The 19,456-nt window shown below is 39.6% G+C and overlaps 1 protein-coding gene across 3 annotated transcripts in view; it reads right to left on the reverse strand.

Annotated features, from left to right (window-relative positions):
* Positions 1 to 19,456, reverse strand: part of Stat4 (signal transducer and activator of transcription 4) — a 114,404-nt gene that overhangs the window by 17,912 nt on the left and 77,036 nt on the right. For all 3 annotated transcript variants that reach the window (XM_031367436.1, XM_031367434.1, XM_031367435.1), the window contains 9 exons: positions 15,913 to 15,991; positions 13,101 to 13,186; positions 11,424 to 11,575; positions 9,255 to 9,413; positions 8,351 to 8,443; positions 5,265 to 5,324; positions 4,962 to 4,979; positions 4,767 to 4,860; positions 3,784 to 3,828 (listed from right to left, as the gene is read on the reverse strand). In XM_031367436.1, the coding sequence (XP_031223296.1) occupies positions 3,784 to 3,828; positions 4,767 to 4,860; positions 4,962 to 4,979; positions 5,265 to 5,324; positions 8,351 to 8,443; positions 9,255 to 9,413; positions 11,424 to 11,575; positions 13,101 to 13,186; positions 15,913 to 15,991 (786 nt within the window). The remainder of the gene's footprint in view (positions 1 to 3,783; positions 3,829 to 4,766; positions 4,861 to 4,961; positions 4,980 to 5,264; positions 5,325 to 8,350; positions 8,444 to 9,254; positions 9,414 to 11,423; positions 11,576 to 13,100; positions 13,187 to 15,912; positions 15,992 to 19,456) is intronic.

The raw sequence follows: 19,456 nt of genomic DNA on the forward strand, positions 1-19,456 counted from the left end.
AGAGAGAGAGAGAGAGAGAGAGACTGTGGGAGATCATCAGGCATGAGAGATTCACCCCAGACACAGAAGACAAACACCCTCGTGTGAAACTGAGGACTAAGTAACCAGCCACATGGCATGGCTTAGAACAGAATAAACAGATAATTGGGTTATGAAGTAGTCAGGGAACAAGCAAAGCTGTTGGCCTAGGCGTATAGAAGTCTCAGAGTCCTAGTTTTGTTAACCTGGTTGTGGTGGAAAGGCCCAAGGTTACAGAGAGCTTTAACTACAGGAGGGAATTCCTGAAGCTCCTGATTGGTTCCCTGGACCTTTCAGAAAAGAATGAGTGTCAGGTTACTTCTCCCTTTGCCTAAACTTAAAGCTAGTTACAGGTTGTTTTAAATCTAGAAGAGACATCCCTATCCCCTTGACACCCCCTTGTCAGTTAACAGTCATCCAATATGAGTCTCACAATCACAAAAGCACAAGTTAAGAACCCAAGTTGGTGTGTATGTGTGTGTGTGTGTGTGTGTGTGTGTGTGTGTGTGTGTGTGTTAATAGTAGGGTCAGTGTAGGGGACCTTATGGTGGAATAAAAAACCTCAGAACAAGAAGTTCCAAAAAGGGGGCATGTAGAAATGTAGTCTGAAGTTTTGGAGACAGATCTGCATGCAGGTTGGAGTTGTGACCTGAGTCTCATCAAAGACGCCATCTTTCCAGCTAAGCCTGTGTATGGCACATGGACAGAGAAAGAGGAGGATCTATAGTGGCTTCAAGTCACTGAATGTGAGCGTCCATCAATATAATACCAGTCTCCATCAAGTAGGCAGCACAAATTTCTGCTCTGTAAGAACCAACCTGTGCCCACACACCACCAATAACTCACACATTCTTCTTTGGTTGTGTCAACAACCCTGGAAGTATAGGGTAACCTTAACCATATTCTGTAGATTTAAAAAAAAAAAATTGGAAGGAGGCTTGAAAAGCAGAGCCTAATTCAAGTGGTGTTTTCATATTCCCCAGAGGCGTAGCAGGGATGAAAAGGGGGAGGGGTGGAACCCAGCAGAGAAAAGACATTCACATCTCCTAAAGAAATGTTATGTTAATATCCTTCTAGGCTTGACAAGGAGTCTAGGCTGAAATAGCTCCCAGTTCTGAGCTAGTATAGCAGGCCTTGTGTGAGGTGTGGTGCTACACCCTCCCAGAGATTGTAAGATCCCAAAGGAAGGAGTACCAGCTGTCAAGGTTCATTAACTGCCTGGTGCAAACTTGAGTGAGATCAACTTGAATATGTATGCTACCCACTTAGCAGTATTGTCGCCAGAATATACACCGGGAGCTACTGCTAAATGAATTCTCAGTAGGGTATGCCCACTTGCTGCAGGTGCTCCTAGATAAGCAATAGCAACCTTTGAAGCTTGAAAATAAGGTCATGGAGCCCTTGCTTTCCATCTTCCTAAAGTGTATTACTACAGTCAGTGGCCCTGTAGGTTTATGAACACCACCACCTTACATACCAAACTATTCCTTTCCTCTCTTTCCTTTCTTTGGTCATTTCTACTAATCAAACCTCTGATGACTGGATCATCTTTCTCCACATGTTTCATACCAGTCAACTGCATCTCAAGCACACAAAACAGTTTTTGAGCCTGTGTCTTGTTCTAAATGTACCTTGACACCATACTAAGATTCTATCAATAGGGGGAGCTCAAAGAATATCTTAAACACAACAGGCCCCGCTTTAACAAACTTGAAAAAATAAAAATAAATAAATAAACAAAGTCATTGTATGGCTGTATGATTTTGTTATCAACTGGAAAATAAGAGGACATAAATTCAAAGCAATATAAGTAGACATTACTAATAAGACAGTGCTTGGGTTTTCTATAGAGGAAGATGATTTACTTAGAGCTCTGTCTCTAAGGAAATCCTAGTACAGATTTTTATTTCACGTTGGTAAAGATGACAATGTACTGCAGGAGTTGAACTATTTGGATGTATTCCCATTGGATATGTTTTGCTTAAGAAAAATAATTGCGCTTGGTTTGTTCAGACTTGTAAATAATAACATTCAGGGGTGTCAAACTGAATGAAATATTACAACTGTGTTCAAAATTCCACCGAGATGTGCGTAATGGGCTTTTGTTTATGTTTTTTATAAGAATGATTCAGGAAATTTAGGAAAAACCTTCATGGGAAAGAATTCTTCTTATTTATTTTGTTAGAACCCTCAAACTCAAAAGCTCCATTCTATGTGCAGTGGCTGGGAGGAAAGATCTGAGTCTTCGCCTTCTGCGATTGAGGCTCTGCCTTCTGCAGCGATTCTAATCAGGAAGGAGCATGGCTCAACTTCCATAGGGCCGTGGGATATAATGGTTTCTAAGGTGCAACTAAGACAATGAAGAGTTCACAGGAAGAGAACATGACTGAACATTAAACCTTTGTCTGTGTGTGTACATGCGTGTGTGTGTGTGTGTGTGTGTGTATGTGTGTGAGAGAGAGAGAGAGAGAAAGAGAGAGAGAGGGAGGGAGAGAGGGAGAGAGAGAGAGGGAGAGAGAGAGAGACGGAGACAGAGGGAGAGGGAGAGGGAGAGGGAGAGGGAGAGGGAGATGAAGAGAGAGAGGGAGGGAGACTACTGCCTCTAGGTGCTGGGTTTATGAAGTTCTTCCATATGATTTAACCATGTTTGTCCTAAGAGCTATGATTATAAAGCCAGGTGACTGGATCTGTAGAGGCTGTACTGTAACACGCTTGACTGATGGCAACTGCTTTGAGTATTCAGGTTCACCTCAGCAGACTCTGAGCAAAGTGTGTGAGGTGTCACTTCTCATCCCGTAGGACATAAAGGGGCAACATTTCTTTATCATGTGATTTTTCAAAGATAACATTTTCAGTCACTGTGGGGAATGTGGACTCAGATTTAGGTTTCCTATATTCAAACTTGAAGATCAAAACTATAATGACTAATTTTCTAGGCCAAATCAGAAGATGGCCTTCGTGGTCATAGCTAGCCTGGGATTCCATCAGTTTACTGACTGGAATGTAATTGCTCGGGCAAGTTCCAGTTTGTCCAGTTCACTTGGTGAAATACAAACCTGACAGAGCAAAGCAACTGATACTACACAATCAAATAATTATTTTTTCAGGTATGATTTTTTTTTTTTTGTAATCTGCCATCATTTTTGAAACTGACTTCACATCTGTGGGAAGGGCGATGATTTTAAGATAGTTTCCTATAAAGGAGAGCTAATTAAAGAAACATGGCATCCCTATAAAATATAATTAAACTTTAGGGGGAGGGGGCTTTCAAGACATGGTTTCTCTGTGTAGCCCTGACTGTCATAGAACTCACTCTGTAGACCAGGCTGGCCTTGAACTCACAGAAATCCACCTGCCTCTGCCTCCCTACCGCTGTGGTAAAAGTGTCACCATGACGCTCTGGCTATAATGCAACAGTTTGAATTACATTCTCTGAAAGGACTAGACATGATGGACATTTTTTAGTCATGTGCAGCTATGTCCATCAAAAGTTATAAAACAGTGTATGTGGCCTGTTTTTGAGGCTTAGATCTATAAATAGAAGATTAGACTGATATACCAGGAGGTCAATGTTTTCCCTTCAGAGTAATATGGTGTCTTGTTTTCATTTTCCTCTTTAAACATTTCCATATTATCTGCAACGAGCAAGCTTTAGGTTTATAGTCAAGGAACCATAGTTTTGAATTTATATACAATTAAGCCTTTAAGAGAAACTGATGTTAGAGGACGTTCTCCTAGGAGAACCCCAGAGTCAGTGTTTCCTACCTCGTTTCCTTTACTCCCAGCACTGCACTTCATCTCCTTGGGTTGCTTTGAGAAAGAAAATAATAGTGTTTAGATGGAGGGTCATTATCAGTAACACATCAAGTCAGTCACTCCTACGTCTGTACTTTCACAGTCAAAGGTGGAGGATGGCTTCTTTAACAACAACTCCTATTGTCTCACTCACGGAAACTTCACTTACCTGCTGAGATCCAACATGAGTTAAAACTGAAAACTAAACTAAACTTCAAATGATATATATATATAAACTTCAAATATATATATTGTGGGTAGAAGTCTTTCTGCTAACCAGCTTGATGTTTCAGAAAGTGAACCCTTAAGGCTGATTCAGCGGAGTCGAACATCCAGGTGGGCCCTGGGTGTTAATTAATAAACCAGAGAAATAACATGTTCCTGGCAAGAAAGGCAATAGGGCCTTTGGAAATCCAAGAACTCAGTGTGTGTGTGTGTGTGTGTGTGAGAGAGAGAGAGAGAGAGAGAGAGAGAGAGAGAGAGAGAGAGAGAGAGAGAGTCTAGTTGAAGAGGAAGCCCAGGATGGGGCAGGGACCAGAGCTTTCTAAACAACTCCAAGGTAAACTGTACACAACATACAATGATGTATTGGGATATCCCAAGAACAGCCCAAGCTGTTGTGAATTGAAAGTGCTTTCTGTTACACGTTGCTGGGTGTCACTTCCTGGGGGACTTTAAAAAACGAAACCACAACTGTTCTGCATTTTAACCTAGATCTCTGCCTCTTTTATGGTGAACGCTGGCCAGTCACCATGCACGCATGCAGCTCTGTGCTGCTACTGTTAAAACTCACTGTCTGAGTCCTTGCTCCCTGTCTTTTCTACTGTGTTAGTTTTTTTGATGACGGCATGCTTTGTTTGATCTCATGAAGGAAACGCAACAAAATACTGAATTATACAGCCTGTTAACAAAGCTGGGGGAGGAACATTGGTGTGGTCTCACTTGCTTCTTACCAAATGTCTAAACTCCACTGAGAGGCTCCCATTGGAAGATTCTTCACTGGACATAGCTTTGACGTGAGTTCCACAAAGCACAAATCTTCTATTGCTAGGGAGAAAAATCTTTGCTTTTAAAGTGGTTTTGGGTCAACATATACTTAAGATAATAGCAAAATAAAACAAAACAAAACTACAAAGTAAGTATCTTACCTTAGAGTTGAAACATCCCTGTAAAACCAAGAAGAAACTTTAAAATGAGCTGTTTATTAGATCCAGGAAGATATTTCTAGACTACTTCAAATTGTACACATGGAGCATCATCTAAACTTCATAGTAAAATTTTAAAAATGAAATCTTTACAGAGTTCTGTTAAATGTTTGAACTTGAAGTCAAATATTTAAAGTGGAGTGATATGTGAAATAAAGGCAATAAAATGCAAACATTCAGAATTATTGTCTAAAAATTTAAGCCAATTTTTCCTTGCCATATTTCAAGTTAAATTAGGAAGCTTACTTGTCGATGGACGCCTTTACTTTCACTTGATAGTTTAGTTCTGGCAATTTTATTAGTAATCTGGAAAGAGACAGGAATAAAGAATCAAAATAAAAAATTGAAAGTGTTAAAAGGCTTTTTCTACATTTAAAGAATTAAATAAGCCGGGCGCTGGTGGCACACGCCTTTAGTCCCAGCACTTGGGAGGCAGAGGCAAGCAGATTTCTGAGTTCGAGGCCAGCCTGGTCTACAGAGTGAGTTCCAGGACAGCCAAGGCTATACAGAGAAACCCTGTCTCGAAAAACCAGAAAAAAAAGAATTAAATATAATTCTATCGTATACATATAAATAAAACTACATTATCTCCATTTATATGTTAATGTGCTTTAAAATGTAAAAACCTTGCCAGCAGTGGTGGCACACACCTTTAATCCCAGCACTTGGGAGGTAGACTCAGGTGGATTTCTGAGTTTGAGGCCAGCCTACTCTACAGAGTGAGTTCTAGGACAGCCAGGGCTACACAGAGAAACCCTGTCTCGAAAAACCAAAAACCAACCAACCAAACAAACAAACAAACAAACACCTCTTTAGTTTGCTCTGTGACTTTACTGGTACCAGTCAACGTCATTATTGACAAACACTCTTACTGTGTGCACATTTTCTCAGCCGATAGGTATTAGATAAGAGATTGGCCCATTTGCAAAACTGGCTAGGTATTAGATAAGAAATTGGCCCATTCTGCAAAACCTGCTGAGTGTTTGGTTGAGATCTGGATGGCACAGATATAAAACGGTTTCCTTGCAAGTCCTATTAACATGACTTCATCTTCTCAGACCACAGAAATAAATACTTTGTAAACATAACAAAACTAAATATTTTTGAGAATTTTTATGGTGAAAATATTGAGCAAGACCAAACTTCTAAAATGAATATAGAATATTCCAATTTTATTATATTTGTAGTTTCAAGCATAGTAATATAGTTTCATAGGAGTAAATGTGCTCATAAATTAAAAATAAAAGCTGAACTTGAGAGGAACATTTCAAGTACAGTTAAGAATTCCTCGAGTTCCTTCTTTTGACGTCAGCCTTTCTATCTTTTTTTGCTTTTCACCTCCAAACCCCCAAGGCATCCCATAGTGTTTATGTCTGTGGGTTCCTTGCAGCTCCAGACATACTCAGTCATTCACTTACCTATTCATCCATGCATGCATCCATCCCAAGCCTAGTACACTCATTCAATACATACTGAGCTCCTTATGTACATTGAGTGTAAACTCAGATCTGAAAACTCATGTAGCAAAGATTGGCTAAGGGAGAAAGCTGGGCATGGCTATGTGTAAAAGAGAAGAATCCAACTCAGCAGATGAGATGTGTGTAGTATGGAGGAAAACACAGCTCATCAATGGCCCAGGCAAAGCTGTGCATGCAGTGAAGCAAAGAGTTCTTAAATGTCTTGCATGAACCACAAAGTTGGCTCCACAGATGTGTGTGTTAAGTGTAAGATTGGTAGTAGATGGTGAAGAGGGTGGTCTCAGAATATGGACCTTCCATCTATTGTAAGGCACTGATGATTGAGCCTAGAGCCATGGGCTTTGGATCCCTTTGGAGGTCACTTATCAGACATTTACACAATTCATAACAGCAGCAAAAGTACAGTTATGGAAATAGCCACAAAATAATTTTATGGTGGGGAGGGGTCATCACAAAATGAAGGACTGTTTTAAAGGGTCACAATGTGGAAGGTTGAGAATGTAGAATCTCCATATTACTATGAAACAGGAGAGCACAATGCTATGGCAGAGAGAAGCTTTAGGGGGAAAACCTTGCATGATTTATCAAGAAAGTGGGTACAAAGTTCAGGAAAGAAAGAAGAGGACCCAGCTGTCAAGCTGAAGAGGAAGACAGGATGCCCATGCCGGGATAGTGATCTGTCCTCTGGCAGCATTTCAAACAAGTGCAAAGTGCTACCAGCTCGGGGACCTCTTGGGCTCAGAATATTCTGCTAGACAATCCTTATTACCTCCTCCTTTTCTCATAAAGTGTTTTCAACATTCTTTCATGTACACGAATGGGTATCCATTACCCCTCATGGTACTTTCCTTGTTACTGTCTCCTGGGTTCTTTAGAGGCACTGAGATGGAGAATGAACAAGTTTTGAGAACTGAAAATTTTAAAAGAAACCTGGCTAACCTCCTCTGTTTCTTGTATCTTGGTGCAAAATTCACACAAAGAAATTGACCGAGAGGTTTAATTAGGGGTTTTGAAATGCAAATTGAAAAGTGCCTTTCCCTTTAACAATTGGGTTCCAGTGCTGCTATGAGATCAAGAATCCTGCTAAGCTAACCTTCAGTTGCTCTCTCCCATGGAATCAACAAGACTTCTTTAATTTGCTCGGACTTCTAGAGGTGACCATGTGCAGCTTTGGGATGTATTTTAAAGCACAATAGAAATCTTTGAAAGTAAGACTGACATTGTCTTCAATTTACTAGAGAAAACCCAAGTTTTGATTCTGATACGAGTACCAAATATACAAGAAACCACCAAAAATTCTACAGATTGCACATGTCGCTAAATAAGGTACTCTGCGAGGATGCACTGAGAGCTGCGGTGTTCAGAGTTTTTGTGGGAACCCCATTAAGCCACTTACCAGGCAATCACAGGGGAAGAATATGCTGCTGCATTTCCTGTATATTCAAAGCCTTCCACAGCCTGCCCCCATCTGGCTTTTTTATTCTATTTCTCCCTGCTCCACTTTGTTCCAAAGCAGTCTTGGAGCCATTATTTCTGTATGCTCACTCTTCTGCAATCCTCCCTTCTGTCTTTCCACTCTTTTTTCCACACTAACCTTTTCAGCAATTAATCCCAGAGTGCCTGGTATTATGATTGCATACTTTCATGCTAATATCCCTCATGTCTTCATTAATTTCCCACGTTGTCATGCTCTTGACAAGCAAGTTCTCATCATACCATTTCTGCAGGGATTTACCAAAGTTCAGCACTGGGCTCCCAGCAGGTGCTCTATCAGGAACAGCTGCATGTAAGGCGCCTTAATTAGCAGTGGCTACAGTGCCATAGACATAAAAGGACAGAGTGTGGTCTGCTTACCTCAGTTTTACAGTGAACTGAATGAGGGTTTTAAGTACCATCGGCCTCTGAGGGTGTGTTGGCATGCATGGCTGCCGCTCGACCACAAAGGAGCTAGATAAAAAGGAAATATGTGAAAACATTAAAAAATATTGACAGTGCAAACCTAGAGAAATAGGGTACTATTTTCCCTTAGAGTCCAAACATTTTACACCTAGGAGATGCTGAAATTCCCATTCTACTCCATTCTCCTTAGCAACTTCTCAGATCATTAGTATAAAATAATAGGAAAAAAATGCCTGAAGATCATCCCTAATTAGTAATTTTTCTCTTTCTTTTCCTCTTTCTTTTTCCTTTTGTTTTTATTTTTTAAAACAGGATTTCTCTGTGTAACCATGGCTGTCCTGGAACTCTGTCGATCAGTCTGCTTCTACCTCCTGAGTTTCAGGATTAAAGGCATGCACGCCCACCACTCAGCTAACAATAGTAATTCTTAATCGTTCTAATGGACTCAATACAGGTCCATGTTCATCCTATACAACAAAAGAGAGGCTTCATTTATGTCACTTTGGACTAAACCTTGGGACTTCTGGTGTGTATTAGAATTTTTTTCTTCAGTGAACTTACACAAAGTGCTTCCCACCCTTCCTGAGTATATAGATAGACACTCAAGAAGAAAGAAGTCTTTTTAAAAATGTGAAAACTGCGTGGGAGGTGGGCGGTAAGGGCTATTACCTTATGGAAAACTGAGTCAACTGCCGGGAGAAGAGGTGGTGATTAAGTAGCAAAGAGTGGAAATGTGGATGGAACTCTCTGGGGTGCTCGCATGGCTTTCTGAAGGCAATACTTTCTACTGTCCCTCCACCCCATGGTATCCCCACAGCTCCATGTTGATGGGGGTTGACAATCTTAGCGATCCACTTACTTCTTGAAAAGGTTGTAGATCAGGAAGGTGGCCCTCTCCAGCAAGTGTGCCCTTTGAGCGGGGATGGGATCCCCTTCATAGGTCATCTTGGTAGATTGCTCCTGTAATTTCTCCAGTTGTTGTCTGAGTTGGAAAAGACTCTCTGCCAGTAGGGTAAAGCTATTGAACAGCAAACGAAAGGTTGTTTTTCCCTTCCCTACTTGGTGATCAAGCTAGTTTCACGACTGATCATATTTCATAAATAATAAATGATTAAGTGATTGTTAAATTAATTAAAATTATGATTACTGACAATTCATCATTTTTCCCTAACCCCTTTCTTCCTGAATATGAATTATGTTCAATATTTTCTAATTTGTGCTTTCAATTTACAGACATCCTTTATGAAATATTGTCAACATCTGGAGCCAAATTCCTTTTAATTGGCCTTCGGATCCTGTTAACTATGCATATTAAGAATATGGCTCCCACTAAAAGTCAGAGATGGACCAATTTAAAATACAGAGTATAGGACATGAAAAAAAGTTAATGTGGAAAACTCATCTCCCTCCCCTCTATACACATTTGCAACTCCTAAGTGTTAGTGGGATATGATGACTTGGCCATTCTGGCACAAGTTAGTGTTTGGGGAGCCTTGCTTTGATATGCAAGTGCAATTCTGCTCAGTATGAGCTGATCTTGGCTTAGAGAGGAGGTGAGGACTAGGTCAGAGCAGAGAAGAATTAGAAAGACGGAAACAGAGGAAGAGGAAGGGGAAGAGGAAGGGTCTACAGCTAGAGGAGCAGGGCACCTCTCTGCCGTCTCCCCAGCAACTCTTTCTCCAGTACACAGGAAGGACCAGGGAGGGAGCTGTGGCCTCACTACCTCTCACTGCAGGCCCCATGAATTTGTGGTTTTCATTACTCCCTGTGTTGCTTGTCTTGTTTTCACAGTAGACTACTTTGGATTTAGAGAATTGAGGAAAATCAGTGTGTTTGAAAATGAGCCCACATCTTTATTTTGCTTGAGAAGGAAACCTGAGGTATGGCAAATTTCCATTTTCTTGAATTATCTCTTAGAAAGCAAATTTGAATGGTAACTGAATGATTTTGTTTCTCCTTATGTTTTTCAATTGTTCTCTCAGTCAGATCACCATTTTTTTTTTTTGCAGTAATGAGTCAAAAAAACTTATCAACATTTTTATTCTTTAATGTAAAAAGATGGTATCTACATTTAATGGCTTATCTGCTTATTAGGTAGTGATGTCCTGTTATACTGTTAGTTTTATATAGGGTCTTGCTCTGTAGACCAAAGAGGCTTGGAACTTGTGTGACTCCCCTGAGATATGTGTTACCATACCTAACTTAACTTACTTTTTTTTTCTTTTTTCTTATTTTTGTTTTTCGAGACAGGGTTTCTCTGTCTAGCCCTGGTTGTCCTGGAACTCACTCTGTAGACCAGGCTGGCCTTGAACTCAGAAATCCACCTGTCTCTGCCTCCCAAGTGCTGGGATTAAAGGCATGTGCCACCACTGCCCAGCTTAACTTACTTTTCAACTGGCTAATAAACATTGTGTATATTTGTAGTTTTATGCATGATGTTTTGCTATATTTATATACCAAAGCATGGCCAAATCAAAACTAAAAAAAAAAAAAATATATATGCATTACCTCTTACAATCTTCTTCTTGTAAGATCAGAAATTCTATGTAATAATTTTCAAGTATATAACATATTGTTAACTATAGTCATCATGGTGTATGGTAGATTTCCTAAACTTATTTCTCTTTCCTACTGAAATTTTGCGTCTTTGACCAACATCTTTCACAAAGCGAATGTGTTTGAAAATATAAAACTGAATGTTGAGCTTATACCATAAGACACACATTCTGTAACGTTGTTTTTCAGATTTTTGAAGGTAATGTTTATTATACCCTTAAAGATATGCATCATAGGCTTCCAAAAAAAAAAATTCATTTGAGTCTTTTAAGATATCATGTCTGCTCACTGAGCAATTCTTACATATGGGAAAGGCTTCCTTTTTCTTCCCAAAGGAGACAAGCTAAGAACGTGGAACAGTGGCTCCTTCCTGCTCAGTGGTTCCCAGCTTGGTGTAGCCTGTACTCTCACGGAGCAACTGCCGCCTGTGCTTCCTGTGGTTTTCACTAGAAACTAAAGCGAATTGCCTTACCAGTTCTGAAGCTGGTCCAGCCCATTGTGGAGCGGGCCGCCGATGCAGGCAATCTGCTGCCGCTTCTTCCAGTCCTGCAGCTCTTCCAGCAGCATGCTGTTCATGAGCAGGTCTGTCTCGTTCACTATCTGTGTCATCTTACTGAGGGTTTCCTACAGACAGACGCCATGCAGAGAGAGATCCACAGAACACCAGGTTACAGTTCTGCTTACAGAAACCACGCTAGTCTGAGAGACAAAGATCTGACTGAAATTAATCAAACATATGATGGTGCCTTCTCAAACAATACACTCATTACAACTGAATGACGTCATGAGAACTGTGGTGACGGCTTGGCATTCTCATGCATCAGCCTAAGGTGTCCAGTGGGAACTTCTGTGTCCATATTGAATTACGCTGTTCTAAACATGCATTTGAAGAACATTTATAACAGTTGTTTATTTTATTTATACATGTCTCGAAAAACAAACAAACAAACAAACAAACAAACAAAAAAGACAGGGTTTCTCTGTGTAGCCCTGGCTGTCCTGGAACAAACTCTGTAGACCAGGCTGGCCTTGAACTCAGAAATCCGCCTGCCTCTGCCTCCCGAATGCTGGGATTAGAGGTGTGTGTCACCACTGCCCAGCTCAGTGCCTGTTTCTAAATGAATGTGATTATCCATCTATTTGCAAAAATACTGACTAAAACTTGGTTACTTTTCCTTTAGACTTTATTTGTGTTTAGGGAGGCATAGTAAAATATAACTTTTATAAGCATAGAAATTAGAAGACAGGAGTTTCTCTTCAGATTTTGTGAGTTTGGACAAAGCATTTAGCCTTGTTATAGTTTAGTTCTCTCATATGTATATATATGAGTGGATGGGCTACATTATTTTCAGAGTTCCTTCTTTCTTTCTAATTTTGTTTCTCAAGCAAAATAAGATGGTGCATATAAAATGTGAAACAGATCACCCATAAAATCCTTACGTGTTAGTTTGGACTGTCTGCTTATGTATACTGCTTGTGTGCTTGCAATCTTACATATACCCAATTATATTTATAATCAATTTAAATTGAAAATAAACTTATTTGGATGCATGTAAGTTATTCACCGAAAAATGATCTTTTAGAACTGAACTACTTATTTAATAGTTATTGGTTAAATACCAATTGCATTTACTTTTAAAGACAGGTAGAAAATTGAAATAGAAATTATTTACTGTCTTGAAAATATTTCACTGAGCCAAAAAAAGTTTGTTACCAACAAACTCTCCTTAAGTCTTGAGAAATTTCACAAATAGAACAATATTTAACAGTGCCATTCTCAGAAAAGAATATAGAACACTAATTTTTCCAATAGAGTTTTACATCATCTAGTAATTTTTAACTAAAAATGTGTAGTATAACCCACTTGAGAACCTTAACAACCTATGTCTAAAAGAGTGAAAAATAAAACTGTAGGTTCAGCTTCCACCTAAGTTAATAATCTCTAGCCACTGAATTACACAAGTAAAGCTGGGAGGTTGAGGCTGAGGTGGCCATACAAGTTTACCCAGAGACATGGAGGACAGTTCCTCGAAATTCTGACAGTTTCCATTCAGTGTAAATGAATTAACAAAATCTGAGGCCTTCGTTATATAGGATGATGGTTGGGAAAAGAAAGTCAGGCAAACGACAAATGAACTCCTTCACCAACCTTTCTCTTGAAGTCCAGACTATTAAGCATTTCTTGCAGTGTTAAAACTTCCTGGTTCACCAGGATACTGTTCTTGTCACCCTGATCTGCAAAGGGAAGAAGATGAGATTCAGAATTTAGGCAAAGACTTTTATTACCGAAAGTCAAGTCCAACTCAATCCACCTCCAGACCAGCCCTGGACAGGGCCAGGGGCTTAGATTGTAAGAGACCAATAGGCTCCTTGTGTTGAGGATGGAAGACCAATCCAAGAATGTCCTTCTTTTTCCAGGAAGAGCTCCAGACAAGCATGCACAAGAGACCTTTCATCTATCTACAGACGTGTGCAGAAGGAATGGTGTGTGTAGTTTTATGCTCTACCTACCTTTACTCTGGGAGGTGACCATGCTACCAGCCCCCTCCCTCCCAGCTTCCCTTAAATCCTCAGATAAAACACACAGACATACAGTAATTTCAACTTGCCTTCTTGGCACAACTGTTGGGGCGCTACTCTCCCCTGCCTGGAAAAGCATGTCCTTACCAATTTCTTATCTCCATCTCTCCTGCCTGCCCTATTCTTCAGTTGAGAACCTCAGCTAGCCCCTGCCAAATATTCCTGAGCACCTGCCTGTAGTACTGGCCACTGCTCCCTACAGGGGAATGCTTAAGGAAGATTTTGCAATGGATTTATTTTACTGGGTTGGTCTTCTCTAAGGAAAACCTTGCTTGTTTGATATAAGGAAAGGGGGACTTCTTTGTGCTCGTGATCAAATCATTTGACTCATTCTGATGTCTCTGTGTGTGTGTTAGGCTGCAACACAACCCAGGCTGGCTTTATACTAGCTGCATAGCTGAGGATGGTCTTGAACCCTAGGTCTTCCTGCCTCCACCTCCACAAAGTACTGGGCTACAGGTGTAAGCCACCACAACTGGTTTTCAACTCTCTATAATGTACATAAAAGCTGAAAAGTACTGAGGAAACTTAGATAATAAAATGCTACATTCAACATAGTTTTATTGTTTACCATAGCTTATTATATTGTTATCCTTAAACTTCATAGTTTACATGGAAATTGGAATAAATTTATTTTCAAAGATGCTTGATGAAATACAGTGTTTCTCTAGGATCCCTCTTCCCTTTCATAAGTGATTAGATCCAAGTTGTGTTATTTCTTCAAAAGAGAAAATTGTACATTTAAATAATCATGAGCATTTTGAATATTTCATGACATCCTGAATACGACAGGAGACTGAAAGACACCTTCAGAAAAATTAAACTTTGGATAACAATCATCCATACTGCCTTCAAGGCATGTGTTAACATTGTAATAAAAGAAATTCTGTAAAATAGATGTTTATATTTGCCTTGCTTTTAAAAACATATTTTGAAATAAAAATTTGAAGTAAGTAAAATTGTAATATTTCCAAGTTCCCATCTTTACTTGCTAAGATGGTTTGAATAGGAATGGCCCCCACAGGCTTATATGTTTTAATACTTGATCCCCAATTAGTGGAACTGTTTGGAAAGGATTAGAGTGGGTGTGGACTTATTAAAAGGAGGTGTATCACTGAGGATGGGCTTTGAAGTTTCAAAAGCTCATGCCAGCCCCAGTGTCTTTTACTTTGCCTAAGGATCAGGATGTAGCTTTCAATTACTGGTCCAGCAGCTGCCTGCATGATACCATCTCCCCACCATCATGATAATAGACTAAACCTCTGAAACTGTAATCAAACCACCAATTAAACGATTTCTTCTAAAAGTTGCCTTGGACGTGCTCTTTACAACAATGGAAAAGTAAATAAGGCACCCATCTAATGTTTTCTATTTTCTAACACAAGCAGAATGCCATGATCTAAACTAATAAGTCTATACTGGCATGGTTCTGTCAACAATCTAAGCAGGACTAATTAGAATTTCAATGATTATCCCAGTAATTGGAGCAAAGTTAATCCACTATAGCTTATATATGTAAGGCCTTATAAAAATTTTCATTTTCTCCATCCATTTATTAAAAATAATCTAACTGTAAACAGTGTTTAAGTACACAGAGTCAAATTAATTCAGAATCTTTGTATTTAGGCATTTATTCAATTATTGAATTTATGTTTTAGAAATATTTACAAATAAAATTTTAATTTAAAATTCTATACCAAAGAACATATACAAAATGTCTAATTCATTGGAAGATAAATTTATAGATACATATGCTCGTGACAAGGGAGAGAAAATATAAGCAATTTTAACCATGCTTACCATGAGACTTCATGTAATTTTTATTTTTAATACTTTTGCCTACTTTCCAAATTCTCTTCTATTAAGCATATTTCTACTTTATAATTTTTTGAAAATTATAAGACCTCTTATCAGTGACTACCTGACTGTATCAGGTGATTATTTTTATTTTCCTTAGTTGTGTTTTGTTTTTCTTCTGAGGAAGTTTCTTGTTATGTTTCTCCACCTCACAAGTGTTACAATTACATGCGTGTGCCACCACACTCAGTTCTGAGCTCTTAGCTCCTTACAATACTCTCACTGGTCGTGTTTGGTGGGATTCATGTTGCAATGGACATCTTTTCTCATGTAACTTGTAATTTTCTTTGAAGTGGTTGGTAAATATATGTGCTTAAAACTTACATGGAGAGATGGAAAACACAAAACTGGAAATATTATTTGCCTACATTTCCTCAGAAACATGTTGGTGGGAGACTCACTTAAGCAATAAGATCAAATTTGCTTGCAATTTGACCCTTACCAGTGAAGAACCCTAATAATTATGCTGAAGAACCCTAACAACTATGTCTCTATTGAGAGTTACAGACAAAACAATAACTTACCCATTGTCTGAATTGTTTTATACCTGTAGTCAAACTCATCTTGCAGATCTTCTAAGTATTTGGTATCTTGTTCTGTCATCTTTATACAAAAGAAAATATTAAGCAATGTTATAATGCTTAAGCATGCCATAAAAACGTGTAAGCAATACACTGGGGAAGCCAGTCTCCAACAGCTTCCTTGACTAAGGAGGTTACACCTCCAAATGGCTAATCCACATGTATGCAGTGTCTGAGGCGGCCAGAAGAAGGCATCAGATCCCTGGAGCTGGTGTGACAGAGTTATGAGTTGCCGGGTGGTTGCTGTGAACCAAATACAGGTTCTCTGCAAGAGCAGCAATGGCTCTTAGCCAGCAAGCCGTCTCTTCTAACATTTTTCTTTCTGTTAAGAAATCTTTCAGCATATTCTTTCTCATTTCTGAACTAATTACAAGAGCTGCTAATCATATAACGCCATTTACAGGGTCCTCTGCCCTTTCAGGTTATTCTGCTGCCCTCTGTCCTAATGGACAAGAATCAGCGGGGTACAGTTTAGGACCATTCTGCCAAAACAGTTTTCTTTCTACTTCTCCAAAAAAATATGCCAGTAATTTTATTTAGTTAATTAATAATTGATTATTGACTTTTTTGACTTCTCTTTCCTCCCAACCCATTAATGTTCTCTATTCAGTCATAGTAATCAATCGGCACTGAGATTTTGCATATTGGCTTTTCACGTATTCTCTCATCTGGTTGTATCACTACTCATGAAGTAGCTCCACTCTAGGTGTTCAGAGATAAACAGAGGCTTGACAATGTGAAGTGGGTGATGTTTGTAGAAGGGGCTAACAGCACAGCTTTGATCCCCAAACCAGATGGCTGCATCTTGCATTTCAGACTGCATTCCGCATTCTAAGAAGTCTTCTCTAAGAAAACGCACATTCTCTCCTTTCTGCATAAAATCTGTCTTACCATGTAAATTACTGACTGAAAAAAAATTAAATCTGGGGTCAGTATCAATGTATGCTTCAACTCTGTAGCTTTTAAAGTTGTATGGACTTGAGCAGAGATCTGTGCTTCAGCCTCTGTTCTGGTGCTCTGTTTACGTTTTGCTTTGTTTCTTTTTGAGACAGAGTCTCTCTAAGTAGCCCTGGCTAGCCTGGAGCTTGCTGTGTAGACCGTGCTCGCCTCAATCTCATAGAGATCCCTTCTGCCTCTGCCTCCTGAGTGCTGGATTAAAGGTGAGCACCACAGTTCATAAAATGCACATGCCTCTATTTATAATAACAGAAGAAGGGGACCTGAGCCTTACAAGCATTTTCCTCTTGGCAATCTGCCACAAAAGTGATTTTCATTTTGTTTTTGTTTTGTTTTGTCGTTGTTGTTGTTGTTGTTTTCCGAGACAGGGTTTCTCTGTATATCCCTGGCTGTCCTGGAACTCACTCTGTAGACCAGGCTGGCCTCGAACTCAGAAATCTGCCTGCCTCTGCCTCCCAAGTGTGCCACCACTGCTCGATGTGATTTCCGTTTTTTCATTTAAGAAAATCGAGGGTCCAGAGCTCCCAGGGTCTCAACCACCAACCAAGGACTGTACATGGAGGGGTCTGATTGTTCTGGCAGCATATGTATAGTAGAGGATTGCAAATTCGATCATCAATAGGAGGAGAGGTCCTTGGCCCTGTGAAGGTTCTGTGCCCCAGTGTAGGGGAATGCCAGGGCCAATAAGTGGGAGAGGGTGGGGTGGCAGGCATGGGGTGGGGGGAGGCAACAGGGGTTTGTTTTTGTTGTCTTTGTTTGTTTCTTTGTTTTTTGGAGGGGAGACTGGGAAAGGAGAAATTTACATGTAAATAAAGAAAATATCTAATAAAAAAAAAGAAAAGAAAATCAAGGGTCCTAGACACATGGCAATAAGTGCCTGGTGAGAACTCAAAGCCATCTAGATATAATTTGGCTTCAAATTCTACCCTCCTTTACTCCACTTCAATGCACTTGCAGTATTTCACTTGGATGGTAATTTTCTCAAGAGCAAAGATTGACAAAAGGCTATTGGGCTACTAAAAAGCAGGGAATTCACATACCTGGGAGATATGTAAGAAAATTAAATATAGTTTTAAAGCAGACATGTATTGTTTTTACCTCAGAATTAAAAGAGGTTTTCAGAATATTCTAATCAAAAAGGTCAATAAAATAGCATATTAAATCATTGCTTTTTTTAAAAAAAAATCAACGACAGGATTCAGACTGTCATCACGTAGAGTAAATTCTTACAAACAATATTTTTGCAAAAGATTAGTGGTAATAATTTGCAAACCTCTCAGGGTGGTCAGCAGTCCCTTTGTGAATGCTACATTGCAGAACACTCTAGAGAGATGGAGGCTATAGCCTCATTGGCAAAGTGCACTGTTGAACAACTACTTCTCTTCTTAAGTGTCATGTCCAGCATTCTGGAATGAGAGCCTGGGTATAAAGATCTAGTAAGGGTGTGTGTTCTCAGAAAGGACCTGATGAGCAGGAATAGGGTAGGAAAGAAGCTGCAGGAACATGTGGTCTGTCTTGGGGTTTAGCTTTGATCCCACAAGGAACTCAGGAATGTGATCTGTACCACAGAGTTAACATCAGCTTGAATGCAGCAGGGCCTGGTGTTTCCTGTCAGCCTGTGTCATTCACTCTGTGTCTGAAGACAGCCTAGTGTTCCCTGGACAGGCAAATTCAAAGAAGCCCTTAGCAACCAACATTCACAGATGCTGGGATGACCTATGGGTGTGAGGGAAGGATAAGGGCAGAGCTACAAATGGTAAACTTTAGCTGTGCCAAGTTGACAAGGAATCTGAAGACTATGGAAGAGCTCAGTGCTTCAGAACTGGCTTAACATGCACCAGGTTGATAGCACTGTACCACCATCAACAAAAGATACTGGATACATATATCTGTGTACTTAATTAATGTGCTTAAGTACCCCGATTACAATCCAATATAATAGTAGAAAGTAGACAACCACTGTCTACTTTCACATACTCGTGGGGGCAGTCGAGCCCTTGGTTTAACATGATAGTGTGCTCCAGCATCTGCCATAGGTCCACCTTGAGAGTCTGATTCTTCTTTGTAATGATGGGAGAAGAAACCTGCCTGCTTATTTTAGTTGTTATGGAAGATCTTTAAACTGCATGTCCAGAAGTAAAAACTTAGAAGTTCATTCTGCGTACAAGTCAGAAAGTCTATCTCACTTGAAATCTTTTCTAGATCAATGAAAGTAACACATCTATAAGAAGACTGATGGGAGGAGAAACGAAAATGTACTAATAGCAAAGAAAATGCGTATCATAATGGGTTCCACAGATAAAAGATAATAAAAGAATATATGGAGTACAATACACTTTTTAGGAACTGTAAGTTAGCAAACTTACTCTAGAAAAGTTTCCATATCAGAAGCATGTTGAGTTTAAAAGTTTCCTCAAGGAAGTCTCTCCTGTGTAACACAGCATGAGAGAAACACATGTCCTCTGAGATCTGTCTGCACTGGCCCTCGGCACACAAGCCAGGCTGGCCTTTCTAGACAGCTACGTAAGAC

This window comes from Mastomys coucha, unplaced genomic scaffold (assembly GCF_008632895.1).
Source record: "Mastomys coucha isolate ucsf_1 unplaced genomic scaffold, UCSF_Mcou_1 pScaffold14, whole genome shotgun sequence".
In the NCBI taxonomy this organism is placed as follows: Eukaryota; Metazoa; Chordata; class Mammalia; order Rodentia; family Muridae; genus Mastomys; species Mastomys coucha.